General features: G+C 41.8%; 2 protein-coding genes across 2 annotated transcripts; one reads left to right on the top strand and one right to left on the bottom strand.

The window, feature by feature from the left end:
* Positions 1-597: 597 nt before the first annotated feature.
* batf2 (basic leucine zipper ATF-like transcription factor 2) lies at positions 598-6,363 on the bottom strand. Its single transcript, XM_014156668.2, has 3 exons — positions 5,899-6,363; positions 5,217-5,336; positions 598-2,154 (listed from the first exon to the last, which is right to left on the bottom strand). The coding sequence occupies exons 1-3, from the start codon at positions 6,007-6,009 to the stop codon at positions 1,483-1,485; spliced, it is 903 nt and encodes a 300-aa protein (XP_014012143.1). The 5' UTR covers positions 6,010-6,363; the 3' UTR covers positions 598-1,482.
* A 5,035-nt stretch (positions 6,364-11,398) lies between these two features.
* arl2 (ADP-ribosylation factor-like 2) lies at positions 11,399-13,708 on the top strand. The gene is given in 5 exon segments (NM_001140942.2): positions 11,399-11,589; positions 12,042-12,152; positions 12,281-12,443; positions 12,633-12,713; positions 12,950-13,708. Coding segments are annotated over 5 exon segments (555 nt in total). The 5' UTR covers positions 11,399-11,524; the 3' UTR covers positions 13,085-13,708.
* The last annotated feature ends 10,211 nt before the right edge of the window (positions 13,709-23,919 follow it).

Below are 23,919 nucleotides of genomic sequence, written 5' to 3'. Positions count from 1 at the left end.
TGAGAAGAATGGGAGAAACTCCCCAAATACAGGTGTGCCAAGCTTGTAGCGTCATACCCAAGAAGACTCCAGGCTGTAATCACTGCCAAAGTTGCTTCAACAAAGTACTGAGTTAAGGGTCTGAATGCTTATGTAAATGTAATATTTCATTAAAAAAAAATTGTTATACATTTTCAAACATTTCTAAAAAACTATTTTTGCTTTGTCATTATAGGGTAATGTGTGTAGATTGATGAGGGGAAAAATACAATTTAATCAATTTTAGAATAAGGCTGTAACGTAACAAAATGTGGAGAAGGTCAAGGGGTGTGAATACCTTCTGAAGCCACTGCTATACCCAAGGTGCATCTGTGCTGCTGGCGGTGGCCCAACGTTCTATTAAGACACTTTGTGTTGGAGTTCCCCTTATTTTGGCAGTTACCTGTATATCCTATGTTTAAACCTAAAATCTGGGGTATTTTGAATATAGATGTAGTTTATATTGCATGAGATGTGGTTTTCCAAATATAGTCATATGCTATTTGTTTTGTCTATAGCCTGTTCATACATTTGCAGCTTTTTACAATTAATTAAAATCACACTTAAAAGGCTTGAAAGTCAATTGAATTGTTGATTTTATACACAAATAAATGAACTCAATATGTGAGGTTCTAATGAAGAGTTTAAAAGCTTATTCCAATCAATCAATCAATTATTCCACTCTCAAAGAAGTTCATCACCGACCATTGATCAGGGCCAATAGTCTGTTATGACCAATGAACAGGGCCGGTTAGTCTGTTATGACCATTGATCAGGGCCAATAGTCTGCTATGACCAATGAACAGGGCCGGTTAGTCTGCTATGACCAATGAACAGGGCCGGTTAGTCTGCTATGACCAATGAACAGGGCCGGTTAGTCTGCTATGACCAATGAACAGGGCCGGTTAGTCTGCTATGACCAATGAACAGGGCCGGTTAGTCTGCTATGACCAATGAACAGGGCCGATTATTCAAAAACACAAACAGTAAATTTTACATTTACATTTTAGTCATTTAGCAGACGCTCTTATCCAGAGCGACTTACAGTAGTGAATGCATACATTTCATACATTTCCTGTGCTGGCCCCCCGTGGGGCCAGCACAAATCAACATAACAGCTACAGAATTCCTCACAAGATGTGAACACCCATTACATGTGCTTGGTATATACATGTACCAAACACCAGAGTCCATAAACGTTAAGTGTCTATCTGTTCTTTTCTACAGAAACCTAAATGACTCTTTCACAGGGTGCCAGGAATCTTACCCCATGAAAGACACATCATCACAGACGTTGGCTGTAGATCACCTGGTGGTTGTCTGCCGATGGACAGTGGAGATTCAACGTGGAGATTCGTCAGGAAATTGCCAGAAAATCAGTACTGATGTTCTGTGGTCAGAGGCAATAGGGCCGAGCTACCACAGGTTGCTTTTAACCATTCGCCAAACAGTGTGATTGGTCCATTAGAACTCGCCCCAGTTGGGTGATGCAGGATCGCAGAGCCAATCAGGACTGTCCAGGATGTCGGAGAGAGACAATTCTATTGGGGTTTCAATGGCTGGGGTAGACAAGTTCAGAGGGTACATGGTCAGAGGGTAGGAAGTGGATGACAGAGTAGGGGTAGGGATATTTGGAAGGGCAAGATTAGTTCTTGAGGTAGTTAGAGGACAAATATTAGTTTTGGGGGTAATTAGAGAGGCACAAAGATTGTTTGGGGAAATATTAGATATTGGGGAATATAGAGTGGAAAGCAAAGGGTAGGGGTTAGTCACATGGGCAGTTGAAGGAACAGTGACGAGAGTGGAGAGGGGTAAAGAGGCAGGAGCAGGTAAACAAGCCAACTGCCCTCCAGTTACTGGGGTAAGAAGAGAGCCCGGGGTAGTTTGAGGGGACACAGTGGGTGCCGGGGTAGTCACAGGGGACACAGTGGGTCCCGGGGTAGTCACAGGGGCAATAGATGAAGCGGAGGGGGACAGGATCTGGAAGCAGGGGGCATTGGCGGGTATAGAGGAGGGCCGGAGGGTGCAGAGAGGTTCATGTTGCTCCAGCGTGGCTGTGTGAAGCCGGAACTCTCTTCTCAGACCAGCAATCTCCTTCTCTAGAGCTGAGTTAGAACGTTCCAAGGTCTGTAGCTCCTAGAGAGAGAGAGAGAGAGAGAGAGAGAGAGAGAGAGAAAGAGAGAAAGAGAGAAAGAGAGAAAGAGAGAAAGAAAGAGAGAAAGAAAGAGAGAAAGAAAGAAAGAAAGAAAGAAAGAAAGAAAGAAAGAGAGAAAGAGAGAGAGATGTTGGTTAGCATTGCTATTATTAGCAATACTAATATGCAAACACACACAAACCTTCAGTGAGCTACAAAAGTTACATTTTGTATTATTGTTTTGGCTCTGTACTCCAGTACTTTGGATTTTAAATGATACAATGACTACGAGGTTAAGGTGCAGACTGTCAGCTTTAATTTGAGGGTATTTTCATCCTTATCGGGTGAACCGTTTAGAAATTAATTAACTTTTTGTACATAGTCCCCCCCATTTTAGGGGACCAAAAGCATTGGGACAAATTCACTTGTGTTTTAAAGTAGTCAGAAGTTCAGTATTTGGTCCCATATTCATAGCACGTATTGACTACATCAAGCTTGTGACTCTACAAATTTGTTGGATGCATTTGCTGTTTGTTTTGGTAGTGTTTCAGATTATTTTGTACCCAATAGAAATGAATGGTAAATAATGTATTGTGTCATTTTAGAGTCACTTTTATTGTAAATAAGAATATGTTTCTAAACACTTCTACATTAATGTGGATGCTACCATGATTATGGATAATCCTGAATGAATCGTGAATAATTATGAGTGAGAAAGTTACAGACGCACAAATGTCATACCCCCAAGACACATGCTAACCTCTCACCATTACAATAACAGGGGAGGTTAGCATACCCCCAAGACACATGCTAACCTCTCACCATTACAATAACAGGGGAGGTTAGCATACCCCCAAGACACATGCTAACCTCTCACCATTACAATAACAGGGGAGGTTAGCATACCCCCAAGACATATGCTAACCTCTCACCATTACAATAACAGGGGAGGTTAGCATACCCCCAAGACACATGCTAACCTCTCACCATTACAATAACAGGGGAGGTTAGCATACCCCCAAGACACATGCTAACCTCTCACCATTACAATAACAGGGAAGGTTAGCATACCCCCAAGACACATGCTAACCTCTCACCATTACAATAACAGGGGAGATTCGCATTTTTGGGGGAGGTATGATATTTGTGTCTAACTTTGTGACTCATAATTATTCATTATTTACCATTCATTCGTCTCAATACTTTTGGTTCCTAAAATGGGGGGGACTATGTACAAAAAGTTCTGTAATTTTTTTAACGGTTCACCTGATATGAAAATACCCTCAAATTAAAGCTGACAGCACTTTAACCTCGTAGTCATTGTACCATTTAAAATCCAAAGTACTGGAGTACAAAGCCAAAACAATAATAAAAAATGGACTCTGTCCCAGTACTTTTGGTGCTCACTAGTCCACTGGTGGAACATCCTGTTCTTAGACAGAGTAATTGTGGGTTGAAGAGAGAGAAAGTGAAAGTTGGTTCTGATTCTAGGACAGCGGTTAGGGATAGCCTGCAGAGTTTCTGAACGCCACTATAAAATGTTGGGGAAGCCACTCTGAAAATATAGTTCACCAAGTTACCAAGCTACTTTCACACTGGAAGAAGTAAAGCTACATGTTGGTAGTGTGTAGTACCAGTAGTTAGCTACTCCACTACCTGGTAAAACAGTAGTGTGTAGTTCCAGTAGTTAGCTACACCGCTACATGGTAAAACAGTAGTGTGTAGTTCCAGTAGTTAGCTACACCGCTACATGGTAAAACAGTAGTGTGTAGTTCCAGTAGTTAGCTACACTGCTACATGGTAAAACAGTAGTGTATAGTTCCAGTAGTTAGCTACACCGCTACATGGTAAAACAGTAGTGTGTAGTTCCAGTAGTTAGCTACACCGCTACATGGTTAAACAGTAGTGTGTAGTTCCAGTAGTTAGCTACACCGCTACATGGTAAAACAGTAGTGTGTTGTTCCAGTAGTTAGCTATATGGTGGAGGTGTGAGTGTCATAAATAAAGTTGCCACACTATTCCCTATGTAGTGTACTATGAGAAAGGGACAGGGGGAGGGAGGGAGGGGTGAGAGAGGCAGGGAGGGGTGAGGGAGGCAGGGAGGGGTGAGAGAGGCAGGGAGGGTTTCTCTTTAGAGCAAGGGTTTCCCAGAAATGCTCTGCCCGACTGCACAGGCAGATTGCATCACACACACACACCATAGTTATTGATCCCTGGCCCTCTCTGTGAGTAACCAGCCTTACTATAAACCACATGCATGAGAGTACACACAGGAGGAAGTGAACAATGGGAAGGTGGGAGGGAGGGGGAGAGAGTCAGAGAGTGACAGAAAGAGAGAAAGAGAGAGAGATAAAGAGAGAGATAGAGAGAGAGATAAGAGACAGAGAGAGATTTACATTTACGTCATTTAGCAGACGCTCTTATCCAGAGCGACTTACAAAGAGAGAGAGAGAGACAGAGATAAAGAGAGAGAAACAGATAAAGAGAGAGAAACAGATGAAGAGAGAGAGAGATAAAGAGAGAGAGACAGATAAAGAGAGAGAGAGATAAAGAGAGAGAGAGATAAAGAGAGAGAGAGATAAAGAGAGAGAGACAGATAAAGAGAGAGAGAGAGATAAAGAGAGAGAGACAGATAAAGAGAGAGAGACAGATAAAGAGAGAGAGAGCGATAAAGAGAGAGAAACAGATAAAGAGAGAGAGAGAGATAAAAGATATACATAATATGACATTTGAAATGTCTACATGCTTTTGGAACTTTTGAAAGTGTAATGTTTACTGTTCATTTTTTATTTAACTTTTGTTTATTTATCTATTTCAATTGCTTTGACAATGTAAACATATGTTTCCCATGCCAATAAAGACCTTAAATTGAAATAGAAATGAGAGCGAGAGAGAGTTGAGGATGAAAGAGAGAAACTGAAAATATACAAGAAAAAGTTAAGAAGTGAGAGAGAAAGCACAAGAGAGAGGAAAAGAGAGTAAGAGAGAACAAAGAACATGAGAGAAAGAGAGGATAAATGTAAAGGAGAGAAATCTGGGTTAAAGATAAAGGAGCCAGACTGACCTGGTGGAGAATGTCTGCTCTCTCCGTCTGTTTTTTCCTGCTCTTCCTGGCAGCATCTCTGTTCTTCACCCTTCTTTTACCTCTCCGGTCCACACTCACTCCTTTCTGTCCTCCTCTCTCCTGGAAATAAAATGTGTGATCAACTCAGTAACATACAGGTTATAATACACCTTAATAAAAATAAAACAGTGATCTTTCTTTATACGCTGATCTGACCACCTGTACGCCCAGGTGATCTATAACTAGTGATCTGACCACCTGTACGCCCAGGTGATCGATAACTAGTGATCTGACCACCTGTACGCCCAGGTGATCGATAACTAGTGATCTGACCACCTGTACGCCCAGGTGATCTATAACTAGTGATCTGACCACCTGTACGCCCAGGTGATCTATAACTAGTGATCTGACCACCTGTACGCCCAAGTGATAACCAGTCATGGAGAGCTACAAGGTGTGCTGCAAATGTTTTAATGCTGGGCTGAAACAAAACCCTGCACATCATATAGGAACACTGGTTGCTGTTTTACAGTGTACTACAGATGCAGAAGTGAGAAAAGTATTAGACCAGCATCACAAACAATTTGATCATCATTTCATTATCTTAATATTTATACTAGAATATAAGTGATTAATTATGCATTTACTTGCTATTAATATCTCAATAAACAGTGTAATTTACCGATTCGGATGGGCTTGGGTAGTCCTCACCGGAGAAAGACGTTCCGCTGCCTTCTGATCGCGAGTCGACGAAGGATGCCACCAGCGGCATATCTTTTAGTAATGGTCCCATATGGTGCACCGTCAACCGCAACAGCAAATAAAGGGAACGTTTCTAAACGGCCACAGGCAAAGATGCTTGCATTTCCTTTTCAAGACTGGATATGGAACTACGGTATTCCTATGATCTTCTCAACTTGTTGTAAAACCCTACAGCGCCTCCTTGGATAAATGAGCAGGATATTGGCTGTCAGTTTACCTGCAAGACGTCTCTTTACGCTTGAATTGCAGACGCTGGAGCATGCTTTCACTCTTATAATGTTTGTAGAAACCGCCCACCTGTTTGTACAGTCGGGCAGCACCTTAAGGAGGGGAGGAGAGGGAGGGGGGCTAGGATCTTGTGCTTTCAGTTTCGGTTTATTCTAAATGGCATGGTTGCAAAGTAACAGGAGGAAGTTGATCAACGGGCGCCCTGCGGACATGGCCATATTTGACCGTGCTTTTCTTTTCGACACCACGTGCTGGGAATTTTATGATTTTGTAGGAAGTGTAGGCGCTGTACGAGAATGTGAAGCAGAAACGTAGACATTTATTTATTATTTTTTTGTTTGTTTTATTATTATAATATATTTTTTCTTGCAATAATCATAACAATATTACACATCGACACAGGGACATTCCTGTGAAAACAATGAAAAAATATAATAATAGAACACTAGTTGAACCCCCCAATTTTTTTTTATAAATAAATAATAAAAATAATAATAATTCAGAACATCATTTATATGTGACAAGGCAATGAGACATTAACAGACATTCAGAGACATGACTTCTTATAATTTTTCCAACTTTTTAAGTTTCACAAATTTGAGGGATTTATAAAATTGTAACAGTTCAATAAAAAAAACTGCAAAATAAGACATTTATGAATATAATACACTGCTCAAAAAAATAAAGGGAACACTTAAACAACACATCCTAGATCTGAATGAAAGAAATAATCTTATTAAATTCTTTTTTCTTTACATAGTTGAATGTGCTGACAACAAAATCACACAAAAATAATCTATGGAAATCCAATTTATCAACCCATGGAGGTCTGGATTTGGAGTCACACTCAAAATTAAAGTGGAAAACCACACTACAGGCTGATCCAACTTTGATGTAATGTCCTTAAAACAAGTCAAAATGAGGCTCAGTAGTGTGTGTGGCCTTCACGTGCCTGTATGACCTCCCTACAACGCCTGGGCATGCTCCTGATGAGGTGGCGGATGGTCTCCTGAGGGATCTCCTCCCAGACCTGGACTAAAGCATCCGCCAACTCCTGGACAGTCTGTGGTGAGACATGGCGTTGGTGGATGGAGCGAGACATGATGTCCCAGATGTGCTCAATTGGATTCAGGTCTGGGGAACGGGCGGGCCAGTCCATAGCATCAATGCCTTCCTCTTGCAGGAACTGCTGACACACTCCAGCCACATGAGGTCTAGCATTGTCTTGCATTAGGAGGAACCCAGGGCCAACCGCACCAGCATATGGTCTCACAAGGGGTCTGAGGATCTCATCTCGGTACCTAATGGCAGTCAGGCTACCTCTGGCGAGCACATGGAGGGCTGTGTGGCCCCCCAAAGAAATGCCACCCCACACCATGACTGACACTGTTAGGGATATGATACCATATAGAGGTAGGATTAGACAGACATAATTTCAATCAACGCGGTGAATTTCGCTGGCACGGATCGTGGATAGGCTGGAGACATAGGCTTACTTACAGTTGAAGTCGGAAATTTACATGCACTTAGGTTGGAGTCATTAAAACTCATTTTTCAACCACTCTAGAAATTTCTTGTTAAAAAACTATAGTTTTGGCAAGTAGGTTAGGACATCTACTTTGTGCTTGACACAAGTCATTTTTCCAACAATTGTTTACAGACAGAGTATTTCACATATAATTCACTGTATCACAATTCCAGTGGGTCAGAACTTTACATACACTAAGTTGACTGTGCCTTTAAACAGCTTGGAAAATTCCAGAAAATGATGTCATGGCTTTAGAAGCTTCTGATAGGCTAATTGACATCATTTGAGTCAATTGGAGGTGTACCTGTGGATGTATTTCAAGGCCTACCTTCAAACTCAGTGCCTCCTTGCTTGACATCATGGGAAAATCAAAAGAAATCAGCCAAGACCTCAGAAAAAAAAATGGTAGACCTCCACATCAGACAGACTGTAGTGGTGTTATCATCTCTCTCTAACCCATCACACTGTAGTGGTGTTATCATCTCTCTCTAACCCATCAGACTGTAGTGGTGTTATCATCTCTCTCTAACCCATCAGACTGTAGTGGTGTTATCATCTCTCTCTAACCCATCAGACTGTAGTGGTGTTATCATCTCTCTCTAACCCATCAGACTGTAGTGGTGTTATCATCTCTCTAACCCATCAGACTGTAGTGGTGTTATCATCTCTCTCTAACCCATCAGACTGTAGTGGTGTTATCATCTCTCTCTAACCCATCAGACTGTAGTGGTGTTATCATCTCTCTCTAACCCATCAGACTGTAGTGGTGTTATCATCTCTCTAACCCATCAGACTGTAGTGGTGTTATCATCTCTCTAACCCATCAGACTGTAGTGGTGTTATCATCTCTCTCTAACCCATCAGACTGTAGTGGTGTTATCATCTCTCTAACCCATCAGACTGTAGTGGTGTTATCATCTCTCTCTAACCCATCAGACTGTAGTGGTGTTATCATCTCTCTCTAACCCATCAGACTGTAGTGGTGTTATCATCTCTCTCTAACCCATCAGACTGTAGTGGTGTTATCATCTCTCTCTAACCCATCAGACTGTAGTGGTGTTATCATCTCTCTCTAACCCATCAGACTGTAGTGGTGTTATCATCTCTCTCTAACCCATCAGACTGTAGTGGTGTTATCATCTCTCTAACCCATCAGACTGTAGTGGTGTTATGATCTCTCTAACCCATCAGACTGTAGTGGTGTTATGATCTCTCTAACCCATCAGACTGTAGTGGTGTTATCATCTCTCTCTAACCCATCAGACTGTAGTGGTGTTATCATCTCTCTCTAACCCATCAGACTGTAGTGGTGTTATCATCTCTCTCTAACCCATCAGACTGTAGTGGTGTTATCATCTCTCTCTAACCCATCAGACTGTAGTGGTGTTATCATCTCTCTCTAACCCATCAGACTGTAGTGGTGTTATGATCTCTCTAACCCATCAGACTGTAGTGGTGTTATCATCTCTCTAACCCATCAGACTGTAGTGGTGTTATCATCTCTCTCTAACCCATCAGACTGTAGTGGTGCATACTTCCAAAGTTGTGGCAAAATGGCTTAAGGACAACAAAGTCAAGGTATTGGACTGGCCATCACAAAGCCCTGACCTCAATCCTATAGAACATTTGTGGGCAGAACTGAAAAAACGTGTGCGAGCAAGGAGGCCTACAAACCTGACTCAGTTACACCAGCTCTGTCAGGAGGAATGGGCCAAAATTCACCCAACTTATTGTGGGAAGCTTGTGGAAGGCTACCCGAAATGTTTCACCCAAGTTAAACAATTTAAAGGCAATGCTACCAAATACTAATTGAGTGTATGTAAACTTCTGACCCACCGGGAATGTGATGAAAGAAATAAAAGCTGAAATAAATAATTCTCTCTACTATTATTCTGACATTTTACATTCTTAAAATCAAGTGGTGATCCTAACTGACCTAAGACAGGGAATTTTTACTAAGATTAATTGTCAGGAATTGTGGAAAACTGAGTTTAAATGTATTTGGCTAAGGTGTATGTAAACTTCTGACTTCAACTATATATTTTGAGTAAATCAGGTAGATTGTTTGCTACATACGATTGTTGTTACACATTACTACAAAGATCAACATCATCTTCATAGTCTAATCACGAATCGAATAAGAAACGTCAAATAACTGACCAAATGATTTGATCATAACTGGATATACGAAAGTATGTGGACCCCTTTCAAATTAGTGGATTCAGCTATTTCAACCACACCCTTTGCTGACAGGTGTATAAAATTGAGCTCACAGCCATGCAATCTCCATAGACAAACATTGGCAGTAGAATGGCTTTACTGAAGAGCTCAGTGACTTTCAACGTGGCACCATCATTTAAATATATATATATATATTTATTTATTAATAAACCTTTATTTAACTAGGCAAGTCAGGTCATCTTCTGCACATCTACCATTCCAGTGTTTATTTGCTATATTGTAATTACTTCGCCACCATGGCCCATGTATTGCCTTATCTTACCTCATTTGCACTCACTGTATATATACTTTTTGTTTTCTTTTGTTCTACTGTATTATTGACTGTATGTTTTGTTTACTCCATGTGTAACTCTGTGTTGTTGTGTGTCGATTTGCTACGCTTTATCTTGGCCAGGTCGCAGTTGCAAATGACAACTTGTTCTCAACTAGCCTACCTGATTAAATAAAGGTGAAATAAAATAAAAAATAAAGTTAAGATCAAATTCTTATTTACAATAACGGCCTATACCGTCTAAACCCGGACGACGCAGGACCAATTGTGCGCCGGCCTATGGGACTCCCAATCACGTCCGGTTGTGATTCCGCTGGATAGGATGCCACCTTTCCAGCAAGTCAGTTAATCAAATTTCTTCCCCGGTCAACTGTATGTGCTGTTATTGTGAAGTGGAAACATCTAGGAGCAACAAAGTGGTAGGCCACACAACTCCATATTAATGCCCATGATTTTGGAATGAGATGTTCGACAGCAGGTGTCCACATTATTTTGGTTATGTAGTGTACATGTCTATTAAGAGAAGAATAAACAAATCTAAGCCCGATGACACTACAGGCTGGTGTTATTGTCTCCATAAAAGGTAAAGTGTGGAATTAACCAATAATCTCTAATGAAGTAAGAATTGTTCATTTTGAACAATCTAATGCCTACAATATCTCCTAACATTGTCGTCCCTGATATGAACCGCGTGTTGCGCTATTTTGTCACAAAATATAAGGTCGTTACCACAGCCACAAAGTCATATAGCCCGCCTATTTCTACAATTCCTCTTCTTAAAATGAGATTTAAACCTAACTCCTCTGCTAACCTTATACCAAACCCTAACCAAGACCCAAAAAGCACATTCATTTTTGTTTTCATTAATTTTTTACAATATAAACAAGTTTGACCTTTTCGCTGTGGTAACTAGTGGAAACCAAAATATACGTTTCCAAACGTTTGTTTCTCCCTCTGAATTAACACAGCCGCACCTTTGCCTTGGTGGCGCTTCACGAATCAAATAGCCTAAAGCCTTTTGAGTGACGCTGAAGTCAACCAATCATATTCTGATCTGAAGCTTGTCCCAAACATTCACCAATCCACGATTAGAGCGGGCGGGACTACTTTAGTATCAACTTCCTGCTTGTCTTGGAGCTGCGTGCTTGTTTTAGATAGCAACGGTCTTGAGAGACAATGTATGTGTTGATATTATAACCAAAAGTTAAAACATTATACCGCTATTTATCTTGTGTTACTTCCGTTTTATATTAAATAGTTTACCAAACGTTCGTCACGATGGGTTTGCTGACGATACTGAAGAAAATGAAGCACAAGGAGCGAGAGATGCGACTACTTATGTTGTATCCTTTTTTTTCTGCAATGAAATAACAGTTGTGATGAGTTAGTTGGCTATGATGTTTACCTATCTATAGCTACATGACTATATGTACTAGATAAACCACTTTCATCCGCGTATCTACCTATGTGATCGGACTAGTTTGTCGCCTGCCTTTGGGCCTGATACATTTGTGTTTTCTAAAGTGGCCAGTTAGCTGTGGCCATCTAGCTTCGCTTGTCAGCAAGTAGGCCTAGCTAGCTACTACGACCAGTCACGTCCGTAGCTAGGCTACATATCTTGCCATGTTTATAAGCTACGTTTGTTAACCCACTGGCTAACATGGTTAAAACGATTACTCAGCTATATGGCTATCACTGCCTTATAACAAGTGCTGCAAATGATGTGTGTGTCACCCTCTAATCTGTACGGAGGTCCCCCCCCCGGCCATTCCCAGTCCTTAACTATGTACTACAGGGGTTTAGACAACGCTGGTAAGACCACTATTCTGAAGAAGTTCAATGGCGAGGATGTGAGTACCATCTCTCCTACACTGGGGTTCAATATCAAAACCTTGGAACATAAAGGGTAAGTCAAAACACACCAGCATAATCAGCAGAGTCATTTTACACCTCTTCTCTTAGGCAGATGGAGAATACACACCTTTCATTAACTCCTCTCTTTTCATCCTCTTCTCTTCCCGTCGTCCTCCTCAGGTTCAAGTTAAACATCTGGGACGTGGGCGGTCAGAAATCTCTTCGTTCTTACTGGAGGAACTACTTTGAGAGCACCGATGGGCTGGTGTGGGTAGTGGACAGCGCAGACAGACTGAGACTGGAGGACTGCAGACAGGAACTTAGCTCTCTGCTGCAGGAGGAGGTACACACACACACACACACACACACACACACACACACACACACACACACACACACACACACACAGAGGAGTAAACACACCAAAAAGTCACACACACGCATGGAGCAGTGCATACCACACACAAACATTTATGAATGACTAACTGTTGATGTCTCTCTCCATTTATCTACCCTCTCTTTTTCTCTCTAGAGGTTATCAGGAGCTACTCTCCTGGTGTTCGCTAACAAACAGGACCTGCCTGGATCCCTGAATAAAGAGACCATTCGAGAGGTGGGAACACAGTACCCCCCCCCCCCATACACACACAAACACACACTCCCTCACAATTTCTGTGTTTTAATCATCCGTGGGTTGGAAATACATTGTTTGATAACTTTGATTTCATGTCTAATACTTGTATTCATCTATTTCTCTCTGTGTGTGTGTGTGTGTGTGTGTGTGTGTGTGTGTGTGTGTGTGTGTGTGTGTGTGTGTGTGTGTGTGTGTGTGTGTGTGTGTGTGTGTAGGCCCTGGGCCTGGATGACATTAAGACCCACCACTGGTGTATCATCGGCTGCAGTGCTGTGACAGGAGAGAACCTACTGACCGGAGTAGACTGGCTACTGGATGACATCGCTGCACGCGTCTTCACTGCAGATTAACATCCTGGGTGTGCATTAATAAAACGCATCTGAAGAAGCTTCAGTGTTTCTCAACCTCCGCTCTGTGGGATGTTGTTTGCTGACAACTTAATCAGTTCTATAATGCTAGTTTTAGGGGAAGTTTCCCGGACACAGATGCTTTTCAGTCCAGGACTAGGGTTAATTGGTTTCCAGGAAACCGCCCCTAAATGTGCAATTGCACAAAACATAGCTTTCCTGTCTCTGATTAGAACAAGGTTGAGAAACACTAGTAGGCCATTCTGGGTACCAGTGTGTTTGTACCATCATGCCACTGCACTGCTTGTCATGTCAAACAACAAGGAGTGGGATAACATCACAAAGCAGGAAAACAGTTTTAGAAAGATACCGGTAAGCTTGAAATGGCCGTGGTCTAATTGACTCAACAACCAAAACTCACGTCAGCGTTTTGAATGAACTCAAATCAATTAATTTGCGGTTATTTATGAAAATTAGCTGGCTAGCTCATTGATGCTGCTTTGTAGTACACCTCACAGATGCTACTAGACAGTACCATCATACTGAGTAATAACTGTTTACAGTGGTTGGTTGGTTTTCTGCCAACCAGTGCCTCACTTCAATGTATCAATTATTAAAATTCACTCACTCCACCATGGTTAGTGTTTGTGTATAACTGTATATTAAATTCAGTCACCCCACCATGGTTAGTGTTGGTGTGTAACTGTATATTAAATTCAGTCACCCCACCATGGTTAGTGTTTGTGTATAACTGTATATTAAATTCAGTCACCCCACCATGGTTAGTGTTGGTGTATAATTATATATTAAATTCAGTCACCCCACCATGGTTAGTGTTGGTGTGTAACTGTTTGACTTCATGTGTTGAAAAGGTTTTAATTTCATCACTACAGAATAATACCATACAGTTTTCTAGGGAGTTCTAGAAACCAGTTGAAGGAAAACTCCATCCAAAACCATATTTTGGTACTTGTTTCATTAGTCCATTGTTGGAGTTGTCGTGGAAATTCACCACTAAGGACTCAAAAGTAAATTAAGCAATCTTTAAGACAACGAGAGGTTCCCTTTCAGTCCTTTTATACTGCTACACAAACAAGTTATAAGCATGGTTGGTTCCTGTAGGTGACTGATTGAAACCACACCAGGCTCCTAGTTCCCAGAGCAATGTTCTGGGTGTACTGCCAAATTGCCTATGAGTGATAGTGTGGTTTACTCCTTTGTGCAGTCAATCTGTCACTCGCATGAACCCAACTAAAGACAGGTTATTACAAAGCAGCATTGTGCTAAACATATGATTACATACACACACAGACATTTCCATCACAACACCCCAAAATGTTTTGCTTGTCAGCAATCAAGTTTTCGAGATATGTAACTTTCAAAATACAGAAATGTATCCCGTGTGATGCATTTAGCAAATACCAAAATATAGTTTTTAGGTGGAATTTTCCTTTAAGGAAAACAGGTATCAGTCAGGTGAAAGGTTATTTGTAATAGAATAAAAGGCACCCAAGTGGTGCAGCGGTCGAAGGCACTGCATCTCAGTTAGGGGAAGTGATGAGCTCTACAGCAAAGTCTCAACTCAATCTCTGGTTGAAAACTGTTTTCTGCCCGTCCCAAAAGATACAATTTATAGATAATTGTCCAAGACTGGCCTGCTGAGGAGTGACTGACTCCATCCTAGCTGGAGGGGTGCTCTCATCTTATCTACGAACATAGACAGGGCTCTTAACTCCTCTAGCTCCACAATGAAATAGGGTGCAGGCCAGGCAGCAGGCTGTTAGCCAGCCTGCCAGCTTAGTGGAGTCTGCCACTAGCACAGTCAGTGTAGTCAGCTCAGCTATCCCCATTGGGACCGTGTCTGTGCCTCGATCTAGGTTGGGCAAAACTAAACATGGCGGTGTTCACCTTAGCAATCTCACTGGAATAAAGACCTCCTCCATTCCTGCCATTACTGAAAGAGATTGTGATACCTCACATCTCAAAATAGGGCTTCTTAATGTTGGATCCCTGACTTCCAAGGCAGTTATAGTTAATGAACTAATCACTGATCATAATGTTGATGCGATTGGCCTGACTGAAACATGGCTTAAACCTGATGAATTTAGTGTGTTAAATGAGGCCTCTCCTGGTTACACTAGTGACCATATCCCCCGTGCATCCCTGTTGAAGGAATTTAATATCTAGATGATAATAATCAATAATCAATTCATCTTGACTAATGCCCAAGGTTTGTAAGACAATGGGTTAAAATAATTAGGCAAGGACTCAGCTTTCTGCAAAAGGTTTCTGTAGCTTTATTCATGAGAACGTTCTGGCGTCAGGATAACAAAACAGTCATTATATAGTTCTTGCTTACTTACGCACATGCATTTACACACAATCTGTTGGTGACCTGCAACCCCCATAAACTTCTCACACTGTTTATCACCTTCTGGCTCAGCCTGTTCCTTTCCTTCAAGGTTAGGAACTCTCTGAGGTTTTACTCCCTTGACCATCTGCTTCTCTATCTCTCTATACTAATTGCATACACACATTTCTTTCCCTCTCCAGTGGTTCCTGGACTTTCCGGAACTAATCAGACTAATCGATCCCTACATTGATCATTACATTGATTATTCATTAACCCTGCTGTATGACTAATATTTCATCATGGTTTATTGATTCATTTACCTTTATTAGATAATTATCTTATCAATCCCGCAAAGGCGGAGGTGTTGCTAACATGATAGCAATTTTTTTTTTTATTATATTTTTTATTTTTTTATTTTTTTATGACTGCGTTGTCTTTTGAGCTTCTTGTCCCCCGTACAAAAAAAAAATACAAAAAATATATGTGAAATGTATGCATTCACTACTGTAAGTCGCTCTGGATAAGAGCGTCTGCTAAATGACTAAAATGTAAATGTAAATGTTGTCATGAAATCTATGCAACCTACGCTGTATATGCCGTACAGCGTTCTCACTGAGTTCCCTGAATTCCTATCGGACCTTGTAGTCATGGGAGATAATATTCACATTTTTGGTGACTATAATATTCACATGGAAAAGTCCACAGACCCACTCCAAAAGGCTTTCGGAGCCATCGTCGACTCAGTGGGTTTTGTCCAACATGTCTCCGGACCTACTCACTGCCACAGTCATATTCTGGACCTAGTTTTGTCCCGTGGAATAAATATTTGTGGATCTTAATGTTTTTCCTCATAATCCTGGACTATCGGACCACCATTTTATTACGTTTGCAATCTCAAAAAAATAATCTACTCAGACCCCAACCAAGGATCATCAAAAGTTGTGCTATAAATTCTCAGACAACCCAAAGATTCCTACATGCCCTTCCAGACTCCCACCAACTACCCAAAGGCATCAAAGAGTACAAAAATCGGTTAACTTTGCAAAAATCTGAAAGGTTTTGTCCAAAAATGATGCAGAAAAGCTAATCCATGCTTTTATCACTTCTAGATTAGACTACTGCAATGCTCTACTCTCCGGCTACCCGGATAAAGCACTAAATACATTTCATTTTGTGCTAAACACGGCTACTAGAATCTTGACTAGAACCCATAATGTTTTATCATATTACTCCAGTGCTAGCCTCTATACACTGGCTTCCTGTTAAGGCTAGGTCTGATTTCAACATTTTACTGATAACCTACACAAAGCATTGCTTGGACTTGCTCCAATCCATCTCTCTGGTTTGGTCCTGCCGTACATACCTACACGTACGCTACGGTCACAAGACACAGGCCTCCTAATTGTCCCTAGAATTTCTAAGCAAACAGCTGGAGGCAGGGCTTTCTCCTATAGAGCTCCATTTTTATGGAATGGTCTGCCTACCCATGTGAGAGACGCAGACTCGGTCTCAACCTTTAAGTCTTTATTGAAGACTCATCTCTTCAGTAGGTCCTATGATTGAGTGTAGTCTGGTCCAGGGGTGTGAAGGTGAACAGAAAGGCATTGCTGTCTCTGCCTGGCCGGTTCCCCTCTCTCCACTAGGATTCTCTGCCCCTGACCCTATTACAGGGGCTGAGTCACTGGTTTACTGGGACATGGAAGCCATGTCGTCCCTAGGAGGTGTGCGTCACTAGAGTCACTGGCGTGGTCTTCCTGTCCGGGTTGGTGCCCCCTCAGATTCGTGCCGTGGGGGAGATCTTCGTGGACTATACTCAGCCTTGTCTCAGGATGGTAAGTTGGTGGTTGAAGATATCCCTCTAGTGGTGTGGGGGCTGTGCTTTGGCAAAGTGGGTGGGGTTATATCCTGCCTGGTTGGCCCTGTCCGGGAGTATCATCGGACGGTGCCACAGTGTCTCCCAAGCCGTCCTGTCTCAGCCTCCAGTATTTATGCTGTCATAGCACACGACCACCTTGTCATGCTGCTGCTCCAGTTTCAACTGTTCTGCCTGTGGCTATGGAACCCTGACCTGTTCCCCGGACGTGCTACCTTGTCCCGGACCTGCTGTTTTCGACTCTCTCTCTCTACCGCACCTGCTGTCTCTAACTCTAAATGCTCAGCTATGAAAAGCCAACTGCCATTTACTCCTGAGGTGCTGACCTGTTCCTCCCTCGACAACCACTTTTGATTATTATTATTTTACGCTGCTGGTCATCTATGAACGTTTGAACATCCCAGCACAGCCAGAAGAGGACTGACCACCCCTCAAGGCCTGGTTCCTTTCTAGGTTTCTTCCTAGGTTCCTGCCTTTCTAGGGAGTTTTTCCTAGCCACTGTGCTTCTACATCTGCATTGCTTGCTGTTTTGGGTTTTAGGCTGGGTTTCTGCATAGCACTTTGTTACATCGGCTGATGTAAAAAGGGCTTCATAAATACATTTGATTGATAGGGGCGTCACTACAGACCCTGGTTCGATTCCAGGCTGTATCACAACCGGCTGTGATTAGGAGTCCCATACGCCGGCGCACAATTTGCCCAGCGTCGTCCGGGTTAGGGTTTGGCCCGAAGTAGGCCGTCATTGTAAATTAGGTTTTGTTCTTAACTGGACTTGCCTAGTTAAATAAAGGTTAAATACAAAGAAATACCTTTGGCATCATATCCAATGTCAGGCTAAGACCTTTTAATTTTACAGAAAATACCATCCGTCTGAGTGATAAAAGACCTTTATACCAATAATCGTATTTTTTTATATACATTGTCGCATACACTAATAGTCTTAATTCCTGATCAAATTTTGCCGAAACACTTTATGACCAAGATTATAGAACTGTTGCATTCTGCTGCACTATCCCAGTTCACCACTAGAGACACACAGGTATTCTATCCAGTGGTGTTCTGCTGCACTATCCCAGTTCACCACTAGAGACACACAGGTATTCTATCCAGTGGTGTTCTGCTGCACTATCCCAGTTCACCACTAGAGACATACAGGTATTCTATCCTAGTAACTAGAAGAAGATCGATGTAGGAAAAGTGAGGAAGCGATACTACCATTCGCTGGACATTTTTTTGTTGTTGTATTCAATTAACTAGGTAGACCAAACCCAGCTGCTATAGAGATCAATAGTAATGGCATATTTTTGTAGGCACAAACTCCGCCATGGTTCGTTGGACAAATCCTTTGGGAAAATGGTCTTACATCAACACTGAAAACAAGGTCTGTGGTAAACGCAGGTTTAAACCTTTTTCTGATATCAGCTAACATCACAGAATTGAAGCATTTGTACTGAAATTAAAAGCACCTGCTATAATGGTCATGTTAACTGATCTCAGAAAACGTAGAATCTCCTAAAAGGCAATTTATGCTTGACAGGAAAATATGATCGGTGCCATATGGATGGTGTGACGCGGACCAGTACACAATATTAATGTACAGTACGGCTTTTTCTCTCCTGTTAATCACCAACATTCTAATGTAAATGCAGTCCCGGATAAGCCTCAATCTGTGTCCGGGAAACTGGTCCCAAAAGAAAATACATTTCATCTCAGTAACCAATAGGTTACTTTTTGAGGTAGTGCAATCAGAGCAAACGCTGAATTACCTTGTAGTGGTCAGAGCCCAAATTGAGTTACATACCGCATCACTGTGCGCCTCATTGTGTAACAATTCGGGGCTCCAAATATCTCCTCATTGATATGATTGTGTTTATACAGGACCTACCGTCAACCAAACTTAACAGCTCTGCGAAATGATGAATGCCTTGATTTATGCAGAGGCCATATCACCGTAAGGAAACAATGCAATCAGATTGACCATGCCGCGCCTAGAAGCCTGTTAACCTCAGCCCTTGTTCCCAGAATCCTATTCTTTCCAACATAGGAATGGTTGAACCAGGGGCGAAAATCTGATATCCACTTTGGAGGGGACAATTACATGAAATTTTCTCAAGAGCAATTTCTGAGGGGGACACCAAAAGTAGTGCTGTAACACATAGCCTACATTGTAATATGGTAAATGTATATTGAGGAACCAAAGAAATAAGGTGTTTGCCGTACTCCTAACTACCGGTACCCAAAACTACACAACTAATCACAACAGCAATACCATTGCCTTTAACAAATCTTAGTTCAGTCACCAGTTTAAGTTGAGAGTGGCATTTTCCAATTATGTTCCTATTTTACAAGTAAAAAAAATTGAGAACCTTTCATAATGTTGCCAAACAAAGACTCAACAAACTTACCTGAGACTCCCTGTCTCTGCCAGTCTGTCCCTGCATATCTGTCCCCAACTCTGCTGTCTGTGTGCCATCTGTTGCCTGCTCTGCCTAATGACATCATTGTGAAACATTTCCATTAGAATTGAATTTCTTTCTTATGAACATTTTATCAACTAGTCTTTGAGATATTAGGCTACTTATTTCATTTCTTTCTTATGAACATTTTATCAACTAGTCTTTGAGATATTAGGGTTCTTACTATGCGTTTTGGTGTATTGAAAAATACTCTGATGTCCGTCTTTTATTTTTCTGCCATTTTTCTACCTGGCTGGCTGGCTGGCTACACACACACACACACAGTGTGTAGGTTATTTACAGTGGGAGATGGGCTTCTATCATCTTCAATCATTCTATATGGGCTTCGATCTAAAAGGTAGCTAGCAAATGTGAAACGGATTAAAATGACAAGAGTTGACAGCTGTATGAGTTCACCATTTACACAACATATGCTGCAACCTTTTGTAATTTTAATAGTTTGTTTCATATTGGCTGGCTTCCAACAATAGCTGAATTTGCAAAGCTAGCGCGCACCAATTCAGTTTCAGTGGCGTTTGCTATAATCTTTGCTACCCGGGTTAAATAAAGGTGAAATAAAATAAATAAATAAAAGTTCCCTTGCAACCATTTAGCTTTTGCAACGAGACCATTAAATATATTTAAGACAATGGTAGATGAGAGTGTAGTTCTGTTCAGTTTATCGCTAACCTTATCACAGGGACTTTGAAGCACTAACTTACATCATCTGCATGCTGATTCCATCTTTGACGACGCCACATAAATGGAATAGGTACTAGCTAGCTTAATAGTTAATATTTGCGCGCTAGCTCTGCATATTCAGCTAGTGTGTGTGCGCGATTGACTGGATTAGCCTCACGTCAGTTACGTAGCAAGCTAAGGAACTGGCAGTGGATCAAACCATTGTGAGGCAAAGGGCGGGGGGGGGTCGCAATCTTTTGAAACTTAAAAACGCGCTATTAAGTGTCTATAATCAGCACAATTGCTTTCATTGCGTATTATTAATATTATTTAAATTACATAGTTATGTTTCAGTGATATATTGGGGGGACAAATCATATTTTTCCCAGGATGGGGGGGGTCGTGTCCCCCCCGAGATTTCCGCCCCTGGGTTGAACGAACCAGAGGTAACTCATTTCGGGGTTTTGGGACAACAAGCTGGCAAACTGTTGCATTGATGTTCATGCGATACACCCAGTAAAATATACCGGAATTTACTTTCACCCCATTGTAAAAGGGCCTGAGTGAACGCTTTATTTATCCACCATCTTTAGCGGTACTGACAGCAACGTCAACTGAGTTTATTCCATAGATTATTAAACTGTCCCATCGTGTCGTTAAAGCCCACTACATGACTAAACATGCTGCTCAAAATAACATCCATTCAGAAATAAGTGGCTTTAAATAATTGAAGTCAGTTAACTTTCTATAGCCAGTGAAATGTCAACGTTACTTCTGCATGTTTACATCCACCTAAAATAACTACATAATGATATGAGATGACAGGAAATGTCACATTGTTCAGTGTTGAATTCAGAACACCACATGGTTAATTCAAAATGGCCAAATTCACCAAGTCTGATTTACTACCACCAAGAAAGAAAAATAGGACAAGCATTAATTTGTAGATTTATTTATACATCAAAACAGTCACAGGGTTGAATTGACTTGGCCTGGTTCTCCCCAGTTCCAACGAGACGTCCCACTTCCTTGCTGACCAAACAGGAGTGCAAGAGGGCTTGCCGGTGTACAACAGGAGAGCTAGAGGGAAAATAGTGTGAGAATTAAACCCTGGTGATACTGTAGGGACTAATACACAAGGTATGAGATGACTTGATCAGAGCGTAACCAATCAGACTGGGGCGGTAATGATGACTCATCAGGTCAGTGTCTAACAAACTGCATGGGTCAGAGTGATGATCCAAGAGGAACATTCAACAGGACATTAACAACATCTTCCTAGTATTGATCTGCACCCGTTTCCATTATAATACATATACAGTCGTGGCCAAAAGTTGAGAATGACACAAATATACATTTTCACAAAGTCTGCTGCCTCAGTTTGTATGATGGCAATTTGCATATACTCCAGAATGTTATGAAGAGTGATCAGATGAATTGCAAAGTCCCTCTTTGCCATGCAAATGAACCCAATCCCCCAAAAACATTTCCACTGCATTTCAGCCCTGCCACAAAAGTACCAGCTGACATCATGTCAGTGATTCTCTCGTTAACACAGGTGTGAGTGTTGACGAGGACAAGGCTGGAGATCACTCTGTCATGCTGATTGAGTTCGAATAAGAGACTGGAAGCTTCAAAAGGAGGGTGGTGCTTGGAATCATTGTTCTTCCTCTGTCAACCATGGTTACCTGCAAGGAAACGCGTGCTGTCATCATTGCTTTGCACAAAAAGGGCTTCACAGGCAAGGATATTGCTGCCAGTAAAATTGCACCTAAATCAACCATTTATCAGATCATCAAGAACTTCAAGAGAGCAGTTCAATTGTTGTGAAGAAGGCTTCAGGGCGCCCAAGAAAGTCCAGCAAGTGCCAGGACCGTCTCCTAAAGTTGATTCAGCTGCGGGATCGGGGCACCACCAGTACAGAGCTTGCTCAGGAATGGCAGTAGGCAGGTGTGAGTGCATCTGTACGCACAGAGAGGCGAAGACTTTTGGAGGATGGTCTGGTGTCAAGAAGGGCAGGAAAGAAGCCACTTCCTCGAGGAAAAACATCAGGGACAGACTGATTTTCTGCAAAAGGTACAGGCATTGGACTGCTGAGGACTGGGGTAAAGTCATTTTCTCTGATTAAATGGGGCATCTGGAAAAAAGCTTGTCCAGAGAAGACAAGGTGAGCGCTACCATCAGTCCTGTGTCATGCCAACAGTAAAGCATCCTGAGACCATTCATGTGTAGGGTTGCTTCTCAGCCAAGGGAGTGGGCTCACTCACAATTTTGCCTAAGAACACAGCCATGAATAAAGAATGGTACCAACACATCCTCCGAGAGCAACTTCTCCCAACTATCCAGGAACAGTTTGGTGACGAACAATGCCTTTTCCAGCATGACGGTGCACCTTGCCATAAGGCAAAAGTGATAACTAAGTGGCTCGGAGAACAAAACATCGATATTTTGGGTCCATGGCCAGGAAACTCCCCAGACCTTAATCCCATTGAGAACTTGTGGTCAATCCTCAAGAGGCGGGTGGACAAACAAAACGCCACAAATTCTGAGAAACTCCAAGCATTGATTATGCAAGAATGGGCTGCCATCAGTCAGGATGTGGCCCAGAAGTTAATTGACAGCATGCCAGGGTGGATTGCAGAGGTCTTGAAAAAGAAGGGTCAACACTGCAAATATTGACTCTTTGCATCACTTTACTTCATGTAATTGTTAATAAAAGCCTTTGACACTTATGAAATGCTTGTAATTATACTTCAGTATTCCATAGTAACATGTGACAAATATCTAAAGACACTGAAGCAGCAAACTTTGTGCAAATTCATATGTGTCATTCTCAAAACTTTTGGCCACGACTGTACACTGAGTGGACTAAACATTAAGAACACGTGCTTTTGCCATGACAAGCTGACCTGATTTAAGATTTAAGTGCTTTTGAATGGGGTATGGCAGGACACCGGTTTATCTCAACTGAAACACTGCTGGGTTTGTCAAGTGCACCAGTTTCTCATGTGTATCAACACTGGTCCACCACCCAAAGGACATCCAGCTAAACGAAGCCTTATATCTGAGACCCCAGAACCAGGATTGTGAAACACTGCTCTATAGTATAGATCAGTTCAGTAACCAATCAGTCAGCTGAACATCAGACTGGGGCGGTAACAGGAAATCCTCACTTCCACTAACCAACCAGCAGATGGCACCATTATTCCTGTCACAATATTGTTCAGTTTGTCCCCTGGCATCCCAACATGATCTGCCCAGCTGGGAAGAGTAATGTCCCCTAGTGACCAGCTCCAATTTCCTCCTGAACTATCTTTAAATGGAAAACCATCCAGAACAACAATTATGCAGTCTTAATAAATTTTTCCCACAATGCCACAATGCTAGAATGGCTAATGCCTCATGTTGCACCTTGCGTTCAGCCAGGAGTGGACAGACTGCTGCAACCTTATGGGCTGAACATCAGGAAGTAGCA

Source organism: Salmo salar, chromosome ssa18 (genome assembly GCF_905237065.1).
Source record: "Salmo salar chromosome ssa18, Ssal_v3.1, whole genome shotgun sequence".
Classification (NCBI taxonomy): Eukaryota; Metazoa; Chordata; class Actinopteri; order Salmoniformes; family Salmonidae; genus Salmo; species Salmo salar.
This window is presented reverse-complemented; position numbering and strand designations above follow the sequence as displayed.